Genomic DNA, 27,090 nt, shown 5'->3' with positions numbered 1-27,090 from the left:
GATTTGCAGAGCAGCGACCTGGAAATCATTGCACACTTTTGCTCGTCATTATCGATTGAATTTGCAGCCTCCCGGTCTGGGCTCATTTGGCAGCCAGGTTCTTCGAGCAGGGCTTTCCGGGGCCCACCCTATTTAGGGAAGCTTTGGCACATCCCACGGTCTGGACTGATCCAGGTACGTACAGGAAAAAGAAAATTATTCCTTACCTGCTAATTTTCGTTCCTGTAGTACTCCGGATCAGTCCAGACGCCTACCCGTGGTCTTTGTGTTCGGTATTCACAGTTTGGTTAGCCAGCTCGAAGTTGCAATTCTGAAGATGCAAAGTTTTCTCGATCTTTCAAGGCTTTTGTCTACCAGTATTTCTCAATTTGTATCTAGTTACTCGGCAGATCCATTCATTGGTTGTTATCGCTTTGATATCCTTAATACTGAAGGGACGCAGGGGGTGCGACTGGTTATCAGGGGGCGCCCTACAAGTTTTTATCTGTCTCCATCTGCTGGAAGGGAGGCATAACCCACGGTCTGGACTGATCCAGAGTACTACAGGAACGAAAATTAGCAGGTAAGGAATAATTTTCTTTTTGGCATTCCAGGGGGCTGGGAGTTGGTGGATCCAGTGGCTTACTCTCCTTCCACCTCTAAGAAGCTCATAGAGTGTACTGTGATGTCTTGAAACTGTGAGGCAGCGAGAGGGATTTCTTTCTCACTCCCGATGTTATTTTTCCTGGATAGAAGTTGCTAAGGGCTTAAAACTAGTTCCTTTTTTGTGGATACTCCTCCCATGTTCTGGACTTCAGTTTCCAAAAGCCTTATGGAAGGTTCTTATCAGGTCTTCTGCATGGGTTTGAGTTCATTCTCTAACTCAGCTCCAGAATTTTTCTTCTTGTGGTCACAGACTAAACCAAAGGAGCAAAGGGATGTGCATTTTCTTTGACTATGTGCACTAGATGTCTTCTCCTTGACAAGGGACCAGAATTGGTCATAGGGTTGTTGTAGTAAAGCCCTCTGGTGGCCTTTCCAGCAGGGCAAGCCACAGGGTCTGCCTGAGGGGCATCTCTAGTGCTCCAGCTTCAGTGTGGCCATACTGTGGTCTCACCAACAGGGCACAGTCCATGTTGGGCAGGCCCTGATTCAACACCAGCATATCATTCTTTGATCTGTCAGGGGTACAAAAGATTTCTGGAAAGGTTCAGCAAAATTCCAGGACTGGAGGTGAATTCCTCTGGAAGAGAAGGATAGTACTGTTAAGCTCAGTGTCTTCCAATGGGAACATTGTGTTTTTCTGGTTACTGCTGAGGATACTATGGGTAGCCTTCTGATTCTCTGGAAGACCCCCAATATGGTTGGTCTTACAAGATCTACCAGAATTCTTTTCCTCCCAAAACTGGAGGATCAGATTGATCTGAAGTGCGTGCCTCTGGAAACTCTTTTTGAGGGAGGTTGTCTAATACCCAAGGCATTCCCTTTGGCTTCTCAGGAGAGGGACAAATGCTAGAGCCTTGGACATTAATATCGCAGGACTTTTTAAGAGCTTGCAAGCCTTTGGCATAGGGCAGGATACAGTCCAAAGGAATGTCTCTACCTTTCCAGCACTCTCTGTGCCTGTTCTCCCTGCGCCCTTTGCGCATGCGAATCCCTGTAAAAAGGAAGACCTTTCCACCATTGGACCCAGTAGCTGCATACTTGGCAGATGCTGGATATGATTTAGAATGCTCCTCGGCCTGGGGGGCAGCATCCATACTGGCAGCTCGTAGACTGCTCTGGAGTCATAATGCCTCTGTATCGCTCCATGGTGAGACCGCACCTTGAGTACTGTGTACAATTCTGGTCGCCGCATCTCAAAAAAGATATAGTTGCGATGGAGAAGGTACAGTAGCCTCAGCTGTCTCTTCTCCAAGCTGAACAGCCCTAACCTCTTCAGCCTTTCCTCATAGGGGAGCTGTTCCATCCCCTTTATCATTTTGGTTGCCCTTCTCTGCCTCAAATATTGTTTTTTTAACTCCTTACATTAGAAATTGTATAAATTTCTTCCGTGTGTAATCCTGTGGTCCCTGAAAGCATCCGTGTTGAAACAATGTCACAAATGATCTCACAAGCAATGGATTTCATTAGTTTATACTAGCAAAGATATCCTGAATGATAGCATACACACATGTACATACACACAATGAACCACTCAATTACCATTTGGTGGGAGGTGATTGTGTCTCTCTTATTTATTTGGCTGCTGGCAGGGTTGAGGGAATTTGTAGGAGTCCCCTTTGAGCCTCATATTATGATTTTTTTGTTCTATTACTTCCTTTCCACTGAAAAATGTTTGCTTCTTTTGGATTAATTATACTTTTGAAATATTTGTATGTCTATGTCATATCTCCCCTCTCTCTCTCTCTCTGCTCCCCTAAGGTGTACATGTTTAAGTCCTTGAGTCTCATTTCATAGAGCTTGTGGTGTAGACTGCACTGTTTTGGTAGTCCTTCTCTGGACTGCCTTTACTTCTGTACTCTTTTGGAAATGCAGCCTCCAGAATCGATCATAATCCTATCTGAGGTCCTGTATCCCCTTGTGGAGGCTGCATTTCTCATTTGCTATAGTCAGATCAGACTCACACAGATGTTGTTGATAATTGTTTTGCTGACATCAGCATTTTCTGCAGCCTTGAGTCACTTCAGCTTCCATCTTTCTTCAGTTCAGTATTTAGAATGAGTGGCTTTTTTCTTGTCCTGTATATAGAACTGTACCTGAAACCTTATCCCATGCAAAATATAATATAGCCAGAACCAAAACAGACAGTCACAAGAAACAGTCGATAGGACAGCACCTTAATAATCCTGATGAAGTGGGATTTAAGGAGCTAAATACATATCCCCTGCAGAAGAAGAGGAATAGAAGGGTTATCACTGAAACATTCAGATACTCCAAAATACAAAAACGCGCAACAGGCAAGCATTTTTGATGGAAAAAGAAGGTTCAAAACTATGTTACTCCTTAATGCTATCACTTGAGGCTGCAGAGAAAGAGCTGAGGAGCGTAAGGAAGTATTTCTTCACAGAAAGGCTGATGGATGCATGGAAGTGCTTTTGAATTGAAAAAGATATAGGGACAGAAACAAATGGTTCTTAGTGCAAAAGCAAGGTAAAGCTGACGACTAAGTTTAGTTTGAGGTATTGCAGTAGATAAGTCAAATGGAAAGACTGGGCAGGCCTAAAGCTTTCTGTTTCTAGTGATTTATTAGATTATGGTTCTATTGATGACAGTTTTTTACTGACATACTCTTTCATAGAAAATATGATGATACTGATTTCATTTTTTTTTTTTTCATTTTATTTTCAAAAGGAAAATAATATCCAGACAGTGAATTGTGAAGATCTGGAAAATCTCTGCATTCTACTATTAGGCAACAACCAACTGAGTTCTATTCATGGTTTAGATGGATGCTCTAATCTAAGGAATCTACAGTTATCTTACAATAAAATAACTCGAATTGGTAAGAACACCACGTTTGATTTATATAATTATCCATTGCATGATTAGAATTGACTGATCTCATTTGTTGTGGAAGGGTCGTCTCAGTAGTTAAGAGGGTTGCCCGAAAAACATGAAATGCCACTGCATGGAGAAAAAAATATAGCTTTATAGAAACATACAACTGCAGCTTATAGCATGCTTTGTAAGACTTTTCTTTAGTGGAAGGGACTAATAAACCAGGCACACTAAAGACATCGGGAGAATCAAAAGATGGTTTATCAGTAATTGTAAAGACAATTGGGTATTGTAATATTTAATAAAACCAATAGCCCATTTCAAGGAGGGTAATTTTTAAATAGCCCATATAGGGAAGTTGGCAAAATGCATGTAAATAACAACAATTTTCAAAGTGGACTTATGTGCATAAATGAAAATTATCCCACTAAAACTATCCCAAGTTAAACTTGCTATTTCCCTGTACGTATCCGGATCAGTCCAGGCCATGGGTTGAGCCTCCTGTCCAGCAGGTGGAGACAGACCAAAACTGAAAGGGTATCCTATATGAGGACAGAGCCTACCCTGTAGCCCTTCAGTATTTGTCTGTCTCCAGCAGGTGGAACAGCTCACCCTGTGGTTCTCTGTTAACTTCTGCTTGTCCCTTTCGGGCATTTTTTCCTTCTGTGTGTCTATCGTGTTTGGATCAAGCAAGTATTTCTGAGTTATTAATTTAAAAAAATAAAGAAAAAAAAGAAACTGTTTTTCTTGGTTTGTGTGAACTCTGTGGATCCTATTTACAGGAGACAATCCCTGTCTCCTTACTCTTGTGGGGGCCTAGGGGGGCTTGGCCCCTTGTTTTATATAGCCTAGGCTCCCTATTCCCGGTGGTCCTCGACTGCAGGGGTGAAAATTGGTGGTGCCAGTCACTCCACCTGTTCAGCTTTTCTCTCTCTCTCTCTCCTATACTGCTTTCCCTTTACTGGGATCCATTGATTCTGTAGCTGCTGACAGGGGCCATTTTTGTCCCTTCTTTGGAGTTTAAAAAAAAAGGCCTCCAAAGTGATTACCCCCACCATTCCCGGGCCATCAAACCGCGGGGACGGCGGTCATTTTGGGTTTTTCTCCAGCTTCTTTCTCTGAGCTCCCTAAAGCTCTGGACCTGATTTTTTTGGTGCCCCCCTCCCCCCCCAATTTGAGCCCGCACACTCTCCTCTTCCAGATCTAGACACCCCCCCCCCACCCGGAGGCGTTAGGACCCGTTTTTCCACTGAATTTGTGCTTTTGCTGCACAAATCCTACTTAGCAAGTTTGCAGGAAGAAATGGCCCCCCCCTCCGGCTAAGGTCCCTCGGCTCTCTGTCCCTCCCTCCCCTGCGGCTCCTGACGGGCAGGGGGCAATCCGGGTCCATGTGGTTCAGGGGGGTCCCCCCACCGTCTCCTCCACCGGACCCTCCCGCCCCCCTGCCTGCCCAGAATCCGGACCAGGACCCAGATTCGGCTGACGCCTCCCCCCCACTGGAGGGGAATGACCCCCGGGTCCTCAGTCTCTTCCGCAGAGAGGAATTGGAGCCTCTTCTCCCCTTCATCTCCCAGGAATTGGGGATTGAGTGGATGAGTTTTCGGCAGCAATGCCAGCTTCTTCGGATCCGGTCCTAGCGGGGGTTAGGGCCCTGCCATGCTCCTTTCCCTTCCATCCCATGCACAAATTAATGCTCCTCAGGGAATGGCAGGCCCCCGAGGTGGGCCATGGAAAAGCTTTATCCCCTCCCAGAGGAGTGTTTAGAGTTATTGAAAAAGCCTAAGGTGGACTCTTCTGTGACGACGGTCACTAAGCATACCACCATCCTGGTAGTGGGGGCTACAGCCTTGAGGGATGTCCAAGATCGTAAGCTGGAATTCCATCTCAAGCGCATTTTTGAAATCCTGGCCTTGGGTGTTCGGGCGTCCATCTGCAGCAGTCTCATGCAGCGGGCAAGCCTTAGGTGGGACCAACAATTACTCAGCACCCAAGACCTGCAGAGGCAGAGCAGGCTGACAGGTTGGAAGGCGCCATAGCTTATGGGGCGGATGCCCTATATGACTTGTTTCGGGTGCAGGCGAAGGCGATGGCTTTGGCGGTCTCGGCCAGACGGCTCCTCTGGCTCCGACACTAGGCGGCTGATTTGTCTTCTAAGGCACAGCTGGGAACTCTCCCTTTTAAAGGTAAGTTGCTCTTTGGCGAAGATCTGGACCAACTTATTAAATCCTTTGGGGAGAACAAGGTCCATAAGTTGCCTGAGGACCGCTCGAAACAGGCTAGATCCTTCTTCTCTACTCATATCCGATGGTAGTGGTGGTGGCAGTCCTTCAGAAGGACGGTGTTCTGGTCCACCCGTACTTGGACAATTGGTTAATCCGGGCCAAGTTGGAGACCCTATGCCGCCAGGCGGTGGACTGCGTACTTGCTCTTCTCTCGACCCTAGGTTGGGTAGTCAATTTTTACAAGAGCAATCTCCATCCGACCCAGGTCTTGGAGTTCCTGGGGGCTCGCTTCGATACCCGCGTCGGCAAGGTTTTTCTACCGGACTCGAGAGCTCTCAAGTTGATGGATCAGCTCCAGAGCTTTCTCTCCATGCCTATCCCCAAGGCGTGGGATTATCTGCAGGTCCTGGGGACCATGGCTTCCACAATTGACCTGGTCCCCTGGTCACCTGGTCCCCTGGGCGTTTGCACATATGCGACCATTACAGAGAGCTTTGCTGGCCCGTTGGCAGCCGGTATCGGAACAGTTTCAGCGAATTACAATGGTGGCTTTCTCTCAAGCACCTCCTCCTTGGAATGTCCCTTCGGACTCCGCAGTGGATGGTAGTCACGACGGATGCCAGCATGTCCGGTTGGGGAGCGGTTTGCCAGTTTCAGACCACGAAAGGGAACTTGTCCCCAACCCAGTCTCGCTGGCACATCAACTGCCTGGAGACCCGGGCGGTTCGTCTAGTACTGAAGGAATCTTTCCCACTAATTCGGCGACGGGCGGTCCGGGTGCTCTTGGACAATTCTACCACCGTGGCGTACATCAGTTGCCAAGGGGGCACCAGGAGCCGACTGGTGGCCCTCGAGACAAGTCGCCTTCTCGCGTGGGCGGAGCAGCACCTGGACTGCCTCGTGGCTTCTCACATAGCGTTCCTCCAGTGGGGCTTCTCTAAGGGTCTGTCCTTTGGCTCCCTCCGGGTTCAGGTGTCTGCCCTCGGTTCTCTCTTGGGAAGCCTCGATGGCTTCTCGGTCGCGTCTCATCTGGATATTGCCTGTTTTCTCAAAGGGGTCAAACATTTGAAGCCCCCATTGCGTCCTACTTGTCCCTCGTGGAGCTTGAATTTGGTTCTTCAGGAGCTCTGTCAAGCTCCTTTTGAGCCCCTTTGCCGTTCCACCCTCAAGGACTTGACGCTCAAAACGGTATTTTGGTTTCTGTTTGCTCCGCCAGAAGGGTGTCTGAGATCCAAGCATTGTCTTGCCGCGAGCCCTTTTACGTTTCTCGGATTCCGGGGTCTCTCTTAAGTCAGTTCCGTCGTTCTTACCAAAGGTTGTGTCTTCATTTCATGTCAATCATTCGGTGGAGCTCCCCGCGTTCTCTCCGACGGGCATTGCAAGCCCGGGCGGGGATGATCTCCGCCATCTGGACGTGAAACGCGTGCTTATGCGTTATCTGGAGGTGACTAATGATTTTCGAGTCTCGGATCATCTTTTTTGTCTTTTGGAGTGGCCCCAACAGGGGCAAACAAGCCTCTAAGACTAAGATATCTCGCTGGTTGAAGGAAGCAATCTCGTCGGCTTTCATCTGTCTGGGACGTCTGATCCCGAAGGGCCTTAAGGCTCATTCCTTGCGTTCTCAGGCGGCTTCTTGGGCGGAGAGCCAGTCGGTCTCTCCTCAGGAAATATGCAGGGCAGCTACTTGGAAGTCCCTGCATACTTTTGCTCGACATTACCGCCTTGATGTTCAGGCGCCAGTTTTTGGTTCCTTTGGGCGGCAGGTGCTTCAAGTGGGCCTGTCAAGGGTCCCACCCTATCTAGGGAAGCTTTGGTACATCCCATGGTCTGGACTGATCCGGGTACGTACAGGGAAAGGAAAATTAGTTCTTACCTGTTAATTTTCGTTCCTGTAGTGCCACGGATCAGTCCAGACGCCCTTCACTTTTTATCTTCCTGTCCGCTCGAAGATCCTTATGCTATGTTTTCCTTCATAGGAGGCACCAGAAGCATCCATGTGATGATTGTGGGCATTCATGCAAGAGTGTCCATGCACGGAGTTCATTCATTCATCCACTGTTTTCTCTTGTTCAAAATTTTCAGAGTTCTCTTGTTGTTTGCTCGAGTTCTTCTGTTACTTGCTTGTTCCATGGTGTTTATCTTCTCTGCTTTGACAATAGTTATACTGAAGGGCTACAGGGTAGGCTCTGTCCTCATATAGGATGCCCTTTCAGTTTTGGTCTGTCTCCACCTGCTGGACAGGAGGCTCAACCCATGGTCTGGACTGATCCGTGGTACTACAGGAACGAAAATTAACAGGTAAGAACTAATTTTCCTTTAGTGCGCAGAAATATTTCCTGAAAAGTTCCATGCACATTGCTAAATTTTATGTCTGTGTATAAATCCCAGTCCCTCCCCAAATTCACCCCCAGGAACACCTCTGCTTAGCCTGAGTAAACTCTACATGCTAAATGACATGCACATGTAAATTCAGCTGCATGTCGAGCAAGCAGTTTCAGAAAAGACCATCTCTGCACGTAAGTCGCTTTGAAGATTACTCCCTTACTGTGCTTCACAATTCAGTCTAGATTTAGTGGACTGGTACAACACTGGCCAAAATTCTTTCTTTGACAGTCTTATGTCTTGTGTTGGCCTCTAGTTATTTGAGAGAGTTTGTATTCTTTCAGTTAAAGTAATATTTTTGTATCAAGTATACTGTATTTAAGGAATTAATATTGAAAGCAATTTGTCTGGCTAAGACTCAGACTTAGCTGGGGAAACCGCAGGATTTAAAATCTCACTGTTCTGACCGCCCTGGTCTTATCTAGCTAACTTTTTATCTGGCTAAAATGATAAGTCTGGGGCGGTGGCAGAGGTGTTCTGAGGTAGGGCTAGTTATCTGTCTTAGGGCCTCATTCACTAAGCAGCTTTAGGCCATTTACTACATGGAATACACTATTTTTCATGTGGTAAATGGTCTAATGCAGGGATAACGCAAGGTATTTCAAATAGCTTGCGTTATCTGAGCCCCAGCACTGTGCATATCAAAATGAGCTCATTGACATGCAAAGGTACGCTAATTAGCTCATTACTACCCTAAACTGTGCTAATCAAATAATGTGACTTGCTGAAAAGTTTGCAAGCTGCGTTACTTAAATTAAAATTAGCTACAACTTCTGAGCTGTAGCTAATTTTAATTTAAGTGTATTCCATGTAGTAAATGGCCTAAAGCTGCTTAGTGAATGAGGCCCTAAGACAGATAACTAGCCCTACCTCAGAACACCTCTGCCACCGCCCCAGACTTATCATTTTAGCCAGATAAAAAGTTAGCTAGATAAGACCAGGGCAGTCAGAACAGTGAGATTTTAAATCCTGCGGTTTCCCCAGCTAAGTCTGAGTCTTAGCCAGACAAATTGCTTTCAATATTAATTCCTTAAATGCAGTATACTTGATACAAAAATATTACTTTAACTGAAAGAATACAAACTCTCTCAAATAACTAGAGGCCAACACAAGACATAAGACTGTCAAAGAAAGAATTTTGGCCAGTGTTGTACCAGTACACCTGTGACCTACCCAAGAACACACTTCCCCCAAGTAATGTAAAAACCCCTGGGATCTGCATAGACCCCTGTCCTGCTCCCTGCTGCCTGTGCAGAAGGCCTGTAATAAGAACATAAGAACATGCCATACTGGGTCAGACCAAGGGTCCATCAAGCCCGGCATCCTGTTTCCAACAGTGGCCAATCCAGGCCATAAGAACCTGGCAAGTACCCAAAAACTAAGTCTATCCCATGTTACTGTTGCTAGTAATAGCAGTGGCTATTTTCTAAGTCAACTTAATTAATAGCAGGTAATGTTTGGGATGGAAGCCTTGCCCCACTCCAAAACCCTCCCCTTAACACAAAAAATCTGGCCTCCGGAGGTTGGGAGGCCAGGACCCCTTTCCTTCACTCTGGCCCACCCTTCTGGACCTCTCCTCCCTCCATGTAACAAGATCCAGTGGACCTCTCGTCTGCCCCAGTATTCCTTAAGCATAACAAGATCCCTGGTAGTCTAGTGGACCCCATCTCCCTGGCCTTTGACCCTGTGATGAAAAGGTATGCATGTAATTTCCAACTCTGCTCTAATTTCACCCCTGGAATGCCTCTGCTCAGTTTGTGTAAAAGTATGATTGTAAGTGGGTTACCTGTGTACTTCTACACACACCTAGCCCCAGGAGATTTTAGTACAGCACATAAAACCAGGTGTCATTTGAAATGAAAATGGCCAACACCATTATCAGAAATGATACTGGAAGGGCTTGAGCGACTGTGGATCGCTTCTGTCTCCGGGGAAGGTTATCCCTGTAAGGTACTTGTAGGGGTAGTATGGTGAAGGGTCTTCAGGGGACCATAGGGAGTGTCACCCAGTTGGGGGGATGGTGCCATGGGGAGTGTCATCCATTCCGGATGGGGTTTGGTTTTAGTGAGCGCTATTCTAAAACAGTGTGCCAAACAAAATGAAACACAATGGAAAAACCCCCCCAAAAAAACCCGACACTGTGTTAAAATGAACCCACTCAGAAACAAAACAAAATGAAAGCAACACACAAACATTTTAACTGCCCACCCCTAGTTTTATACACATAAATGACTTTGAAAATTCAGCCCTAAAAATGTTAAGTTACGCAGTTCATTTTGAATCATTAAGAATAATTTATTTAGGGGTATTATTCATAAAGGGGCGGATTTTAAGAGCCCTGCTCGCCTAAATCCGCCCAAATCCGGGCGGATTTAGGCGAGCAGGGCCCTGCGCGCCGGTGAGCCTATTTTACATAGGCCTACCGGCGCGCGCAGAGCCCCGGGACTCGCGTAAGTCCCGGGGTTTTCTGAGGGGGGGCGTGTCGGGGGCGGGCCCGAACCGCGCGGCGTTTTCGGGGCGTGTCGGGAGCGTTCCGGGGGCGGGCCTGGGGGCGTGGCTACGGCCCAGGGTGGTCCGGGGGCGTGGCCGCGCCCTCCGGACCCGCCCCCAGGTCGTGTCCCGGCGCGCTAGCGGCCCGCTGGCGCGCGGGGATTTACGTCTCCCTCCGGGAGGCGTAAATCCCCCGACAAAGGTAAGGGGGGGGGTTTAGACAGGGCCGGGCGGGTGGGTTAGGTAGGGGAAGGGAGGGGAAGGTGAGGGGAGGGCAAAAGAAAGTTCCCTCCGAGGCCGCTCCGATTTCGGAGCGGCCTCGGAGGGAACGGGGGTAGGCTGCGCGGCTCGGCGCGCGCCGGCTATACGGAATTGATAGCCTTGCGCGCGCCGATCCAGGATTTTAGCGGATACGCGCGGCTACGCGCGTATCTACTAAAATCCCGCGTACTTTTGCTTGCGCCTGATGCGCCAGCAAAAGTACGCCAAATCGCGCGGTTTGAAAATCTACCCCAAAGAGTGTTATAAGTTGAAAAGGTATGGCTATTTTTATTTAAAGTCATCTGTGTATATTTACATAATTAAAATAATGTGTTCTTTTAGGTGGCTTGGAGTCGCTTAAACATCTTCAGCAGTTAGTTGTGGATCATAATCAGTTAATAACTACCAAAGGTCTAGAGGATACACCTACTCTGATGTACCTAGACTGCTCATACAATCATCTGTCCGAACTGAAAGGCATTAGGAATTGTGGCCTACTTCAGATTTTGAAGCTCCAGGGCAATAACCTGAGCGAGGTAAATACCTTCAGGCTGTATTTAATGAGCTGCACAGGACTTCAACTTTATTCTTACTGTCTTTCTTAATACAAGACGACATGTTGGAGCAGGAAGTAAATAGACACAGACTTTTCATAGTCGTGTACTGAATATCAAACTGGCTACTATATAGCAACATACATGGTAATATGGTAAATGGCGGCAGATAAAGACCAAATGGCAACAGTTTAAATATTCAAAAAACAGAGGTCCATAGTATTGGGTAGTAAAATTTGATGTTTTCTCCCTTATTGAAATCTTTTCTTCTCTCCCAGTAAACTTAAGCAACACTGTCATCCTAGCTGACTTCAATCTTCACCTTGACATAGATCCCATCCCTCTATCTGTTGAGATTTTATTTGACTCTATGCTAGGTATGGACTAGGAACAAATCATTAATTTCCCTACACACTGCCTTGATCACACATTAGATTTATTTTTCATTAATCTGGTACTGTATAATCAATCTTCTTTCAAATTGTCATCTCAATCCATACCTTGGACAGATCAGTTTCTCATATCATTTATATGCTCAATAAAATGTGACAACTGTAATATCACACCAACACCCAGTATTCCATATAGAGGTCATATCGAATCAAAACAAATTTAAATCTGTTCTTTTCTCAAAAGAACAATTCACCAGTCTAGATAACATTAAATTACCAGCTGACAAATGGAATCAAAATGGAATCAATACTCTTAATGAAATGGCCCTATTACGCCCGTCAGTTGCAGACATAGAAACATAGAAACATAGAAATGACGGCAGAAGAAGACCAAAACGGCCCATCCAGTCTGCCCAGCAAGCTTCATACATTTTTTTTTCTCATACTTATCTGTTTCTCTTAGCTCTTTGGTTCTATTTCCCTTCCACCCCCACCATTAATGTAGAGAGCAGTGATGGAGCTGCATCCAAGTGAAATATCAAGCTTGATTAGTTAGGGGTAGTATGGGTAGTAACCGCCGCAATAAGCAAGCTACACCCATGCTTATTTGTTTTACCCAGACTATGTTATTCAGGCCTTATTGGTTGTTTTTCTTCTCCCCTGCCGTTGAAGCAGAGAGCTATGCTGGATATGCGTGAAGTATCAGTTTTTTTTCTCCCCTGCCGTTGAATCAGAGAACTATGCTGGATATGCGTGAAGTATCAGGCTTATTTGGTTTGGGGTAGTAACCGCCGTAACAAGCCAGCTACTCCCCACTTTGTGAGTGCAATCCTTTTTTCCACATTTCCTCTTGCTGTTGAAGCTTGGAGCGATGTTGGAGTCACAGTAACCATGTGTATGTTTATTGAATAAGGGTATTATCTCCAGGCAGTAGCCGTCATTCTGGCAAGCCACCCACTCTTCATTGACGGCCTCTTGACTTTATGGATCCACAGTGTTTATCCCACGCCACTTTTAAGTCCTTCACAGTTCTGGTCTTCACCACTTCCTCCGGAAGGGCATTCCAGGCATCCACCACCCTCTCCGTGAAGAAATACTTCCTGACATTGGTTCTGAGTCTTCCTCCCTGGAGCTTCTGCTGATTTTTTTTTTCCTACGGAAAAGATTTGTCGTTGTCTTTGGATCATTAAAACCTTTCAAGTATCTGAAAGTCTGTATCATATCACCTCTGCTCCTCCTTTCCTCCAGGGTGTACATATTTAGATTCTTCAATCTCTCCTCATAAGTCATTCGATGAAGACCTTCCACCTTTTTGGTCGCTCTTCTCTGGACCGCCTCCATCTTGTCTCTGTCTCTTTGGAGATACGGTCTCCAGAATTGAACACAATACTCCAGGTGAGGTCTCACCAAGGACCTGTACAAGGGGATAATCATTTCCCTTTTCTTACTCGATATTCCTCTCTCTATGCAGCCCAGCATTTTTCTGGCTTTAGCTATCGCCTTGTCACATTGTTTCGCCGACTTCAGATCATTAGACACCATCACTCCAAGGTCTCTCTCCTGCTCCGTGCATTTCAGCCTTTCTCCCCGCATCGAATACAGTTCATTCGGATTTCCACTCCCCATATGCATGACTCTGCACTTCTTGGCATTGAATCTCAGCTGCCATATCTTCGACCACTCTTCCAGCTTCCTTAAATCCCGTCTCATTCTCTCCACTCCTTCCGGCGTGTCCACTCTGTTCCAGATCTTAGTGTCATCCGCAAAAAGACATACCTTACCTTCTATCCCTTCCGCAATGTTGCTCACAAAGATATTGAAAAGGATTGGTCCCAACACCGATCCCTGTGGTACACCACTTAAAACCGCTCTCTATTCAGAGAGAGTTCCATTTACCATCACACATTGTCTTCTGTCCGTCAACCAGTTTGCAATCCAGGCCACCACCTCGGCACTCACTCCTAAGCTTCTCATTTTATTCACCAGTCTCCTGTGCGGGACAGTGTCAAAAGCTTTGCTGAAATCCAAGTAGATGACATCGAGTGCTCTTCCTCAATCCAATTCCTTGGTTACCCAGTCAAAAAAGTCAATCAGATTTGTCTGACTGGATCTTCCAATGGTGAATCCATGCTGCCTCTGGTCCAGCAATTCTCCCGACTGTAGATAGTTCACTATTCTCTCTTTTAACAGTGACTCCATTACTTTTCCCACCACCGAAGTGAGGCTAACCGGTCTGTAGTTACCAGCCTCTTCTCTGTTCCCACTCTTGTGAAGCGGGACCACCACTGCTCTCCTCCAATCACTCGGCACCACTCCCGTTTCTAGGGATCTATTGAACAGGTCACACAATGGACCCGCCAGCACATCTCTGAGCTCCCTCAGTATTCTGGGATGAACTTCATCAGGCCCCATGGCTTTGTCCACTTTCAGTTTCCCCAGCTCTTCCCATACATTTTCTACTGTAAATGGAGTTACATCTACTCCACTCCCCTCCAGTTTCTTGTTAACTAGTGACGGTCCTTCTCCAGGGTCCTCTTTAGTGAACACAGAACTGAAGTATTCATTTAATATTTCTGCCATTTCTTCGTCTCTCTCCACACATTGATCCTTTCCACCTTTCAATTTCACTATACCACTTTGAACTTTTCTCTTTTCACTGATGTATCTGAAAAATATTTTGTTACCTCTCTTTACCTCCTTGGCAATCCTCTCTTCCGCTTGACTTTTTGCCGTCTTGATTAATTTCTTTGTCTCCCTCAGTTCTACCAGATATTCTTCTTTGTGCTCCTCCTTTTGGGATCTTTTATATTTCTTGAATGCTGTTCTTTTAGCCTTTATTTTGTCAGCCACCTCCTTTGAGAACCAGATAGGTTTCATTTTTATTTTGCTTTTCTTTACTTTTCTAACATATAGATTAGATGCCTTGGTAATTGCTCCTTTTAGATTGGTCCACTGTTGATCCACATCTCTCTCGTTCTCCCAGCCTTTTAGTTCTTCCTCCAGGTACTTCCCCATTTCATCAAAGTCTATGTTTTTGAACAGCAAAACTCGGGTTTTTGTGCTTCTTTTCCGTGTCCTTTTTGTGATATTAAACCATACCGTTTGATGATCACTGGTGCTGAGGTAACAGACGGCTGCGACCGCTGTTGCTCACCTCCTTCTTTGCAGCTTTGAATCCATTGGGAAGACTTGTGGCCTCCGCCAGGTATCGCCGGCCTGCCTACCGTTCCCGGGCCTCCCTGGATGCTGCGGACGCTGCCGACCACCATCTTGCCCTTGGAATCCCCTAGGCGTGCGCGCACAGGCCAGTCTTAAGCACGTCATGGCGGGAACCTCGGGAGCGTCCCCTCTGGATGACGTCATTCTTCCAGGACATTTAAGCCGGCTGGCCCTGCCTACCTACGACTTGGCAACGAGTTCCCTCATTGCTGAATCCGCTTCGCTCAGTATGGACTTCCCGTTCCAGTTCCTGCTACTTTGGCGTGAGACTTTCTGGGTACCCGCACCTCGGGGGGGCCCTTCCTCATCTCTGATTATCTGCTTCTAGGAGGGCCTTTTGCCTTGGACTACTGTTTGCCCCGGGGTTTCTCCTGGAACCTTCGCTACTGTGAGTACCTCCGCTCTATGGTCCACTACCGTACCATCTCTAGTGTGGAACCCTCATCGGTGTACCCCACGCTGCGGGCCACTACCGCACCATCTCTTGTGAGGAACCCTGATCGGTGTACCCTGCGTTGCGGACCACTACTCTGTCATCTCTAAGTGAGGATCCCTCATCGCTGTACCCCGCGCTGTGGACCACTACCGTACCATCTCTTCTGAAGACCCTTCACTGAGGGGCCCTGCTCCATGGACCACTACCGATCATCTCTTCCGAGGAGCCTCATCGGTGTACCCCGCTCTGTGGACCATTGCCGTATCTTCACTACAGAGGTATTCCCCTTGGGTATACCCCCTCGCACAGATTCTGTGTCTTTCTCCTGCACTCCCCGCTTCACGGGCAGTGCCTCTCTATTTCTTAATAAAGACTATTCCACAGCTGTGTCTGATGTCTGCTGAGACCTCGCCTCCTGATGGTGAGGCTCACAGGGCTCCTCCCTGTGGGCGGTACCATCTCTCACCTCGGCCCAGGGCCCACATACCTACAAATCATAACAGGCCCCTTTGAAAACAGTTTAACCTATAAGAAAACATTCTGCCCCCTGGTATACCACTGAATTACAACCAATGAAACAAAAACTTAGATGCATGGAACGCTGCTGGAGTTGAAATCAACTTCCCCAAGACAAGGGAGGAGTCAGGGGAGGAGGGCCGGGAACAGAAAAAGGATTTAAATTTCACTAAACTTATGAAGTGATACAGATGTGCATGCTTACCAAACGAGTCATATGGAGGTATAGGTACAAATGAAAGCCCTTAGTTCAAAAGATGATATTGAGTGTTGTGGAAATGAGAAGCACTTCATATGGATTAAGGGGAGTCAATGTGAACTTGATTTGGTAATAGGGAATCCTTAGTACTGGCAAGAAAATCTCCTCCACATCAATTTGAACAGGGTAAGGAGATTGCAGAATAACCAGGAGGGCATAATTAATAATTAAACTGGCTTGGTATTAGGAATATACTGTTGTTTGAAACAAAATAGGAAATGTCAACATTTCCTATTTTGTTTTGTTTTCAAAATCCCCCCCAAAAAATCCAAGCAAAATTTTGTTTGTTTTTATTTTGTGTTGTTTGGAAACTCACTGCCAGCATTTTAAAAAGTCTCTGAGTCCAGGTTTCTCCTCCCGCCCACCAAACTCACTTAAAGAAAAGGCTCCGCACCCAACACTCAGGACATCTCCGACCTCCCAGTGTCTGACAGATTTTGCCATTCAACATAATGGTGCCATCCTTAGGTTCCCTGTACGTACCGGATCAGTCCAGACTCCTGGGTTTTGCCTCCGCACAAGCAGGTGGAGACAGAGCCAAACGTGTCAGGCTCTGCATATATACCAGGGTGCCACCCACAGCCTGTCAGTATATCTCTGTCTCCAGCAGGTGTCTGGTGCTTAACCCACAGTCTCTTCTGATTAGTTATTAATTAGTTAGGAAAGGAAGGGATTTGGCTTCTGAGTGTATTCCTTCTTTCTGGGTAGTAAAGTTACAAAAAAAAAGGAGAGTTGTTTTGTTTTTTTCTATAGGTCTCCGTGGACAGCTCTGAGCCTCCCAGGGGGTTGTCAGGTCCCGAGGGGACCATCCCCCCTGGTTGTCAGGCGGCTGAGGCTTAGGGTCGAGGACCCTATAGGTGGAAACCAACCCAGCAGGGATGATACCGGGGACCCTGGCTCACTCACCCCCACCAGGCCGCTTCAGGACTCGCCGAGGGACAGCGTCTTTCAAAAAAAAAAAAAAGGTAAGCAGGGCTTTCGTGCTTACCCGCCGTCGTTGTTTCTCCGCTCGGGGCTGGGAGAGTTTTTCGCCGGTTCTCTGTTTTTTCTTTAGTTTGGCTGCGGGAGCAGCGCGAGTCGGCCGCGATGCCACGTGGTGTGGTCTGTGCGGCCTGGGGGTCGGCACGCACGCGGCTTTCCCGGGCCGGCCTCTGTTCAGCCTGCATCCCGGGCAGAGAGGGCCCATAGGGAGCTACGCGGAGGGCATCTGGGAAGCGGGGAGATTCTGCTGCGGTAGTCGGCTCTTCAGGGCTTTCCCCCAGGTCAGTGCAGGCTGATGCGGCAAGGGCCGCCATTTTGACGCCGGGGCCGGGAACGATCCCGATCGCGGCGGGGGCCTCAGGGGGAGGGGGGGCAGAAATTTGCCGCCCTCTCTCTCTCCCCAGCGATCCCCTCCGCATCCAACAGCGCCCGCAGGATCCTCGGGGAAGGGTGCAGGAGACGTCACTGGATCGGATTCGGACGTCTCCTGCTCCTCCTTTTCATCTGATTTTATTTTGGCCATGCACAGGGCACATTCCGGGTCTCAGGAACGCCCTAGGCGGGGGGCCCCGTCCGAAGAGCCGTGGGCGAAGTGGCCCCTGAGGGCCATTCCACCGCAGGATGACCCAGATACCTCAGATGAGTCTTCGGATCAGGAGAGCTCAGAGGGCCCGTCCCCACCCCGAGGGGTGTAGAGAGTGACGGGAATCCATCACCTGGAGCCAAGCGTCAGGGTCAGACGTCCGAGGGCGACGACCCCAGGGTCATTCAGCTGTTCCGTAGGGATGAGCTGGAGCCTCTCCTCCCCGCCATACTGGAGGAGTTAGGGATTTCCACGCTCCCAGTGGAGGCTAGAGGAGGCTCCATGGATCCGGTGTTGTTGGGTCTGAGTGGCCCCCCTACCACCTTCCCATTCCATTTTTCTGCTACGGATTTGCTGTATCGGGAGTGGGACACTCCGGACTTGGGGGTTAAAGGTTTCCAAGGCGATGGACAAGCTTTACCCATTGCCGGAGGACGCCTTGGAGGTCCTGCGGGTCCCTAAGGTGGACGCCTCAGTGTCAGCGGTCACGAAGCGCACTACTGTCCTGGTGACGGGCACCACGGCCCTGAGGGATCTCCAGGATCGGAAGTTGGAGATGCAATTGAAGAAGATCTTTGAGGTTTCAGCCCTAGGGGCTCGGGCTGCAATCTGCAGTAATTTTGCGCTTCGCGATGGGCCCAACAGCTTCTAGCCAATGAGGGCCTGTCGGAGGAGGAAGCTCGACAGGCCGGACGTCTGGAAGCGGTCGTGGCCTACAGTGCAGACGCTACGAACCTCTGCTTGATCCATGGTCTCAGTGGTTTCTGCAAGGCGGCTTCTATGGTTACGGAACTGGGCGGCGGACGGGGCGTCCAAGTCCAAGCTGGGTTCCTTGCCATTCAACGGCAAGCTGCTGTTCGGAAAAGAGTTGGATGATATGATTCAGTTACTGGGGGACAATAAAGGCTATCGTCTCCCAGAAGACAAGTCGCGTTCCAGATCCTCCTCCTCCTCTAGGACTTGGTTTAGGGGAAATCGGAGAACCCGGTCCTCTCGGCCAGTTACTACTTCTTCACCTTCCTCTTCCTTTCGCCCCGGAGGGGGACGGCAGCAGGCTCAGACTTTTCGAGGTCGGCGTTTTGGTAGGTCTGGTTCGTCCCAGGCCCCTTCAGGAGTTAAGTCCCCACAATGATGTACAGACGGCGCATTCCTCGGTACCCAAGGTAGGGGGCAGATTGTCTCTCTTCCACGAGGAATGGGCCCAGATTACGTCAGATCAATGGGTACTGTCGGTGATAAAACACGGCTTCGCCTTAGATTTTGCATGCCAGCCCCGCCCACGATTCTTCCCGTCTCCTTGCAGGAACGCAGACAAGCGCTGAGCGGTCCGTCAGACCTTGGAAAGGTTGCTTGACTTGGGAGCCATCATCCCGGACCCGCCTTGGGAACAATGAAGAGGACATTACTCCATTTATTTCGTCGTGCCAAAGAAAGACGGTGCCTCCTGCCCCATACTGGACCTCAAGACCGTCAACCAATGTCTGTGGGTTCCTCGTTTTCGCATGGAGACCCTTCGGGCTGTGTTAGCGTCAGTGCAGCCCGGGGAATTTTTGGCATCTCTGGATCTCACGGAAGCATACCTGCACATCGGGATCCGGAAGGATCACCAGAGGCATCTTCGGTTCTACATCTTGGGGAAGCACTATCAGTTCCAGGCCTTGCCTTTCAGGTTGGCCACGGCTCCTCAGACATTTACCAAGATCATGGTGGTAGTAGCGGCACAGCTTCAGAGGGAAGGATTGCTGGTCCATCCATACTTGGACGATTGATTGATCCGGGCGAAGTCCGAATCTCTCTGTCGGTCGGCGGTTGCCCGAATCATGCAGTTACTGCACTCCCTGGATTGGGTGGTGAACAGTGCGAAGAGTCATCTCATCCCCTCTCAGTCGCTGGAATTTTTGGGGGCGCTGTTCAATACTCGCCTAGGGATGGTCTTTTGGCGGAGCGTCGCCGCAAACTGCAAGGACAAGTGCGGGAGTTACTCCTGAAACAACCACCGACGGTTTGGGATTATCTCCAGTTGATAGGTTCCATGGCGTCTACGCTGTCCCTGGTTCGTTCACTGGTCTTTCGCGCACATGCGACCTTTACAGTCCGCGTTGCTCTCCCGTTGGAGTCCGGTTTCAGAACAATTTTATATCCCATTACCGTTGACGGGGACGGCGCGGCTCAGTCTCGCATGGTGGCTCTCTCCGTTCAACCTCCGCCGGGGTGTGACACTGGAGACTCCTCAATGGACTATGATCACAACGGATGTGAGTCTCCAAGGCTGGGGAGCAGTGTGTTGTCGGAAGTCGGTTCAAGGCAGATGGTCGGCAGCTGAGTTGCGCTGGTTGATAAATCGGCTGGAGACCAGAGCAGTCTGCCTGGCTTTACTGGCGTTGTGGTCCCTGGTTCTGGGGAAGTCAGTCAGGATTCTCTCGGACAACGCGACAACGGTGGCCTACATCAACCGCAAAGGCGGAACAAGAAGTCAACCGGTGGCTCTTGAGGCTCACCTTCTGTTTCAGTGGCGGAGTGACACCTGACCACTCTAGCAGCGTCCCACATAGCGGGAGTCGACAACACACACGCAGAATTCCTAAGTCGTCATCATCTCGACCCCGGAGAGTGGGAACTGTCAGACAGAGCCTTCCAGCTCATCTGCGACAGATGGGGCACACCAGCCAAGAACCTGATGGTGACATTTCAGAATGCCAAGGCCCCAAGGTTTCTTGCCCGTCAAAGGGAAACGGGGGAGAATGGGTGGACGTCTTGGCGTTACCATGGCCCACCTCGGTTCTTCTGTATGTCTTTCCTCCTTGGCCCCTGATCGGCAGGATCCTTCGGCGCATAGAGGAACATTCATGCGAGGTCATTCTGGTGGCGCCCGAGTGGCCACGGCGTCCTTGGTTCATGGATCTTCTCAACCTAGTTGTGGAGGGGCCACTGCGGTTCCCAAACATTCTGGATCTTCTCCACCAGGGTCCCGTGTGTTTCGATCAGGTAGATCGCTTTTGTCTAGCGACATGGCTTTTGAAAGGCGCCGTTTGAAGAGCAGGGGCTGTTCTGACACGGTGGCTTCTACTTTGTTGAGTTCGCGGAAGAAGTCTACTTCTTTGGCATATGTGCGTGTGTGGAAGGTCTTCAAGTTGTGGCATTTGGAGCGTTCGGTTCATGCTACCAGAGCCTCAGTTTCGGACATTTTGGCCTTTCTGCAGGATGGTCTGGCTAAAGGGCTATCCTGTGGTTCTCTGAAGGTGCAGGTAGTGCTTTACTTTTAATCCTCATGCATTTGCATACCATTATCTTACTGTATCGGGTGTTAACTCAATTTTTACTGTGTGAGTACATTTTTGCACCCGTTTTATTACATTGGGCTCTTATTTACTTAACAACTTTCTTGACTGGAGTACTGGAATACATGAAGTTTCCAGACCATGATCTTATCTTATACAGACAGCATTATCCCTCTTCTCCTCAGGCACAAACAATGTGTTGCATGTGATATATGATAAAACCCTTTACAGATAGAGAATAAGAACTTACACAGTGAGCCAGACTTCAGAAGAACAGGGCAGACCAGATGGGAGAATTGGTCTTTAACTGCTATATTATTATGTTATTAAACTAGGGGTATCCATCTCCGGACCTCAAAAGCCAAAAACAAGTGTGGTTTTCGGTATTTCCACAATGAATATGCATATGAGAGATTTTGTCACATGCCGCTTGTCTTAAGGTAGCATCCACAGAATTTTTCTTCTTACTGGACAGATAAATTCTGTCCAGTTCAGACTGTGCTTCTCTGGTAAATTAACCTTACTTTAACAAAGGTAATGAATTGTACTCCACAGATTGCAGTCCACGCTTATGCACATCAAGGCCCATATAGGTTTTATTAACAAAGTTCCCAGCTCGAAGGCTTGCTATCTGGTGAGGGGTTTAGGAAAGAAAAACTATTAAGTCTTGGTTTAATGTTAATTCACAAAGCAAACAAAATACTTTCTTTCTCTCTGAACAAATTAAAAAATTGTCCTTGCTGCATCCAGCAGAGATTTATCAAAAAGAAACAAAAGAGTTCATTAAATAGTTCTGCTTCAGCTTTTAGTAGCTTTAAACACCTTCACCCTCGGTGGTCTCAAGAAACATGCTGAATACCAGTCTCCCCCAAGTGATTGCTTTTCTCAGAGCTGCTTGGAAAAGAATGGTTCTCTCCTAATATTGCAAGGCTGCCAAGGTTCTCAATGTATTCCATGGCCTCTACCTCTGACTGGGCATGCACATTTTGTAACTATTTTCATGCTTTCTTGCTCCTCCAGCAGCTCAGCTCCAGTTCTTTGTTCTGTGGTTGCCTCCCCCTCCTTCCTCCACCAATGGCAAGCTCTCTTCTAATGTAAACCGCTAAATGTTCAATGTAAACCGCTAAATGATCGTTTCCTTAGCGATAGTTATGGTTCCTTGTAAACCGGGGTGATATGTATACTATACAGGAACCCCGGTATATAAATTCTTTAAATAAATAAATAAATCATTTACTTCATTAAAGGCACTGGTGGCTGCTCTTTCCCACTCCCAGCTGCCTATCTCGTCAGGTGATCAGTCCTCATGGGAAATGTAGTTTTTAACGCTGGCCATATCTATTGAGGTTTGTTCTTAATGGTTCCCTTTCTTCATTAAGAGTTTTCCTGTTTTTCCTTTTGCTTTCTGGGAGAAAACTATGATGAGGACCTGGTTCCTCATCACAATTTGCATGCACTGCCTTCATTTTATATTTGTTATAAAATGTCCTGAAAACCAGGTCTGTTTATGGCTCTTGAGAACTGGAGTTGGCTATCCCTGTTCTAAATTGTGTTACTATCAGCTATTAACATACATATACACTATTTTATGTGCATATTAACAGCTGATGTTAATGAGACGCAAATGAGATGATACAGTATGAGGATAACTTTCAAACAATTCCATGTGGCTCCACATATGTGCATCTACTACAATATTTTATAACCAGAGTTTATCAAGTGCATGCAGATTTTAAAATAAGTGTATGTCTACCCCCTTAACATATACGCAAATATCTGCAATGCATTGAAAGCGTCTACTTTTCCTATCTATTTTAAAATCATACATGTGAAAAAAATTGTGATTTGCTCACATAAAACCCTGTTTTGCGAATGGAAGTTGGTATATTTTTAAATGTGCTCATAATTGAAATCACCAGTTTGCCGAAATCTCCACCAGTTCACCCAGACTTTCTTCAGGTCATGAAGACTCTCCTAATTCTTCACTCTGAACTCCCTCAGTTCACCCAGACCTCCCACCCAGCCATTAGTAGACAATAAATGAGTCTGATATCAATTGCACAAGATAATTTATCAGGTGTAAAATTATGCAAATAAGTTGCCAAATATATGCATGTAAGTCTCTTATGAAATAGCAATTTGCACATGTACCTCTCGGCCCCATCCCAGAACACCCCTAGACCATCCTGTTTTTGCGCATGTAAATGTGCACGTGAGACCAAAAATACGCTAACACTTTTGATGATAATAAAATAGTTTGTGCACTAGTATGAGCTAACTTACGCTCATATATTGTATTTTAACCCGGGTAGCCATGACCAGCTCGTCACAAGGAGGGTGGCGACAGCTGAACTAACTTGAAATAATGTACACCAGAGAACAGACTTATCGACTCCAGCAGTGGTATAAACTAGGCTGCAGTTTTATTATAAATAAACAGGTAACAGTGAAAACCTAGATATCTGAACCATAACAAGGTTATCCTAACCCCACTCCCTTGCAGCAGGCAGCGGCTATCCTCAGGACCCGGGCCATCAAAGCCCTATCCATCCACGAGGAGTCTGTCTTGGGATTCCTGGTCACCAGCCGCGAGCAAGGTGACTGCCCAACTGACGAGGACATCCGGTCTGCCGCCATACCGGGGCTGACCGACAGCCCCCCTACAACCTGTAGGTTGGCCCAACCACCATAGCAAACACTGATTCTGGTCACCCCACCCCCTGGCTCTGGGTATCCCCACCAAAGGGACCAGATAACCGTAAGATTTGCCCGGGACCCTCCCTTATAATTAAGGTTTTAATCCAAACAAAAGTTTGAAAATGGCCTGTTTCAGAATCTACAGGAACAGGGCCTGGGCCATGTCTGAGGGTGTACCCCATCCATTCAAAACAATTCTGTGCACTTGATGCATAGCCACTCATATATGATGTGATAACCCCCTTGATACTCAGTAAAGCTACCAATTTGTTTGAGCTTCTGCCTCCAACACTCCCATAAGCGCGAGTCCAAAATCTTCCTCCGCAGGATGACCTCAGACCACCCAATCCGAGATTTGAGCATTAGGGATGAGATGTGCCATATTTTTCCTCATAATATCGATGAGGAGCTGGCCAGGGATGTTCTCCAGATGATCAATGAGCATCTCCGGGGTGGGGGTAGGGGCAAACCTAGTAAGCTGTTGGCACAGAAGGGGGATGAGGTGGTCCCACCACATTCCTCTTCTGCCCAACCATCGCACAGATACGTCGTGAGAAGCCAAGCCTAAGTGTGCACCCAGAGTCCCCTTGTGTGATGTTCCACCCAAAATACAAATGAATGTCCCATAATCCACACTGTTCCTCAATGCCAGATGAACCATGAAACATTAAAACGGATAGAATTACAACCATACAGCATGACCCCCAACCCACCTCCAAAGATGATCATCCCTTTCAATTCTGAACTACTCATTACAGTGTGCATAAGCTCGGGGATCCATTCGCCTGCCTCACATAGGAGAGGTAGGCAGGAGAGTGCGATTTGCTACTGATCTGCTGTATAGGGATACATGGGAGCCAGGAAGCGGTGGCGCTGGAAGCAGTATCAATCCAGAATAAGTGCATTCTGAACTGCACCACCTCCAGTCCTGCAGTTCCCAATGCGCGCTTCAGGATTGCATTAAATTGAAATCAGCTGGCATGAGATCATCTGGCATGAGATTTATTTATTTTATTTATTTAACACTTTTATATACCGAAGTTTGTATGGACATCACATTGGTTTACATAAAACAGAGAGAAAGGAGGAAGAGGAAGAAAACAGGGAAGAAGAAAATTACATTATAACAAATAACTGTTTAAATTAATGAAGCTAAGAGGAGAAAATAAGAATAGAGGAGAGCGGATAGGCAAAGAGGGTGAGGCTATAGGAACAGTTAACTGGTATAAGAAAACATAGAAATAGTACAAATGGGGAAAATGTACAGTGGAGGGGATCGTAGGTTGGCAAACAGGGGTGGCGGGGTGCTACGTGAAGGCCTGCTTAAAGAGCCAGGTCTTTAATTTCTTTTTGAAGGTCTGAGTGCATGGCTCAAGTCGTATATCTGGGGGAATTGAGTTCCAGTGATTGGAGCCGGCAATAGATAAGGCACGGTCTTTGAGGTGAGGTGTGTGTGTTTGGCGGGGAGGATGAATAGTGCGCCGGTGTAAGAGGATCTGGTGGGAATATGGAAGTATAAAGATTTGTTTAGCCATTGCATGTTTGAGTTGTGGAGGATTTTGTGAATTAAGGTGAGAGACTTGTATAGAATTCTAGAGGAGATAGGGAGCCAATGTAGGTCTTTTAGGATGGGAGTGATGTGATCACATTTTCGGGAGTTAGTAAGAATACGGGCAGTGGAATTTTGGAGCATCTGCAGAGGTTTGAGAGAGGCAGCAGGGAGGCCAAGAAGGAGTGCGTTGCAGTAATCAATTTTGGAGAAGATTGCTGCTTGGAGGACAGTGTGGAAATCGTTTAGGTGTAGGAGAGGTTGGAGTTTTTTTAAGGACATGAAGTTTGTAATAACAGTCTTTCAAGGTGGTGCTGATAAATTTTTTGAAGTTGAGATAGCAGTCAAGGGTGACACCTAGGCTTCGTGCTTGGAGGAGTAAGTGGGGGGAAGGGGAGGTGGGAATGGGGACAGAAGGAGGATAGGGGGGTTGGTTGTGCATGAACAGGAGAAGTTCAGTTTTTGAGGTGTTCAGTGTGAGGTTTAAGTTTGATAGAAGCAGATTAATAGAAGATAGGCAGTTTTGCCAGGTTTGGAGGGATGTGGTGATAGAGTCAGTGATAGGAATGAGAATTTGGATATCATCGTCTGCGTAGATGTAGTGGGTGAGGCCAAGGTCGGAAAGGAGACGGCAGAGGGGCAACATGTAAATATTGAAGAGGGTTGATGACAAGGAGGAGCCTTGAGGGACCCCACGGGTTAGATTGATGGGATGGGATTCGTTGTTGCTGATTTTTACTTTGTAGGTTCTATTGTCAAGGTAAGATTTGAACCAGTTGAGATCTGAGCCAATAAAACCAATTTCAGCTAGTCTGCATAAGATGATTTTGTGGCTGATGGAGATGTCGAGTAAGGCAAGGATGTATGATTGGCCGTTGTCAAGACCTTTGATAATGGTGTCAGAGAGTGAGAGAAGGAGGGTTTCAGTATTAAAGTATTTCCGGAAACCAAATTGTGAGGGGGAGAGAATGCTATGTTTCTTGAGGTGTTCGGAGACCTGGGAGTTGACGACCTTTTCTAGGAGTTTAGCAAGGAACGGGAGATTAGAGATGGGTCTGAAGTTGGCAGGTTCTGTGGGATTTAGGTTGGGGTTTTTTAGAACGGGTTTGACTATGGCCTGTTTGAGAATGTCAGGGACAGTTCCATCGGTGAGGGAGGAGTTTTTGATGTCGGCTATGGGTTTGGCTAGGGTGGGAGAAATCGATTTGAGGGTGTTAGGCGGAATGTGATCAGTGGGGTGGGCTGCAGGTTTTATTTTCTTAATGAGGGTTTCGGTTTCAGAGGCAGAGATGGTGTCAAAGGAATTGATGGTGGTGTTAAAATTAACAGGGGGGATGTGGAAGTTAGGGTGGAGGAAGGTTCATCATGATATTGGATATTTTGTCATTGAAATATTTGGCAAGGGTATTGCATTTAGTTTTGGATTCAGCGTCAAGTGGGGGGGGGGGGGAGAAGGGGAGATTGGTGTGCAATAAGAATTTGATTCCTCCCTGCTGGCCTAAGCGAGATGAAATGCAATGCATTTGCCTCAATCTGGGGACAGCAATAAGGGAGACTGAAGAGCCCCTCTCCAGCTGATATGTATTTGACCTCCTGATCTTCAATGCCAGTCTGTCACCACTCATTGAGACATCGAATGCAAGAAGGTTGGAACAGTCATGCTTACAGCTTGTTGATGCCACTAGCTCACTCACCCTAAGCACAGCAGAACATATGATGAGGAAGGCAGCATGGAAAAGGGCCAACTCAAACGGGTCTGACACCACTCCAGGCAAGACACGCCATGGCGTT

At 47.5% G+C, this 27,090-nt stretch overlaps 1 protein-coding gene across 5 annotated transcripts in view; it reads left to right on the top strand.

Annotated features, from left to right (window-relative positions):
- LRRIQ1 (leucine rich repeats and IQ motif containing 1) overlaps window positions 1–27,090 on the top strand; it is a 455,984-nt gene that overhangs the window by 67,516 nt on the left and 361,378 nt on the right. For all 5 annotated transcript variants that reach the window (XM_029597082.1, XM_029597083.1, XM_029597081.1 and 2 more), the window contains exons 9-10: window positions 3,334–3,484; window positions 11,178–11,371. In XM_029597082.1, the coding sequence (XP_029452942.1) occupies window positions 3,334–3,484; window positions 11,178–11,371 (345 nt within the window). The remainder of the gene's footprint in view (window positions 1–3,333; window positions 3,485–11,177; window positions 11,372–27,090) is intronic.

This window comes from Rhinatrema bivittatum, chromosome 4, assembly GCF_901001135.1.
Source record: "Rhinatrema bivittatum chromosome 4, aRhiBiv1.1, whole genome shotgun sequence".
Taxonomy (NCBI): domain Eukaryota; kingdom Metazoa; phylum Chordata; class Amphibia; order Gymnophiona; family Rhinatrematidae; genus Rhinatrema; species Rhinatrema bivittatum.
The sequence above is the reverse complement of the archived record's forward strand: the minus strand, read 5'-3'. Positions and strand labels throughout refer to the sequence as shown.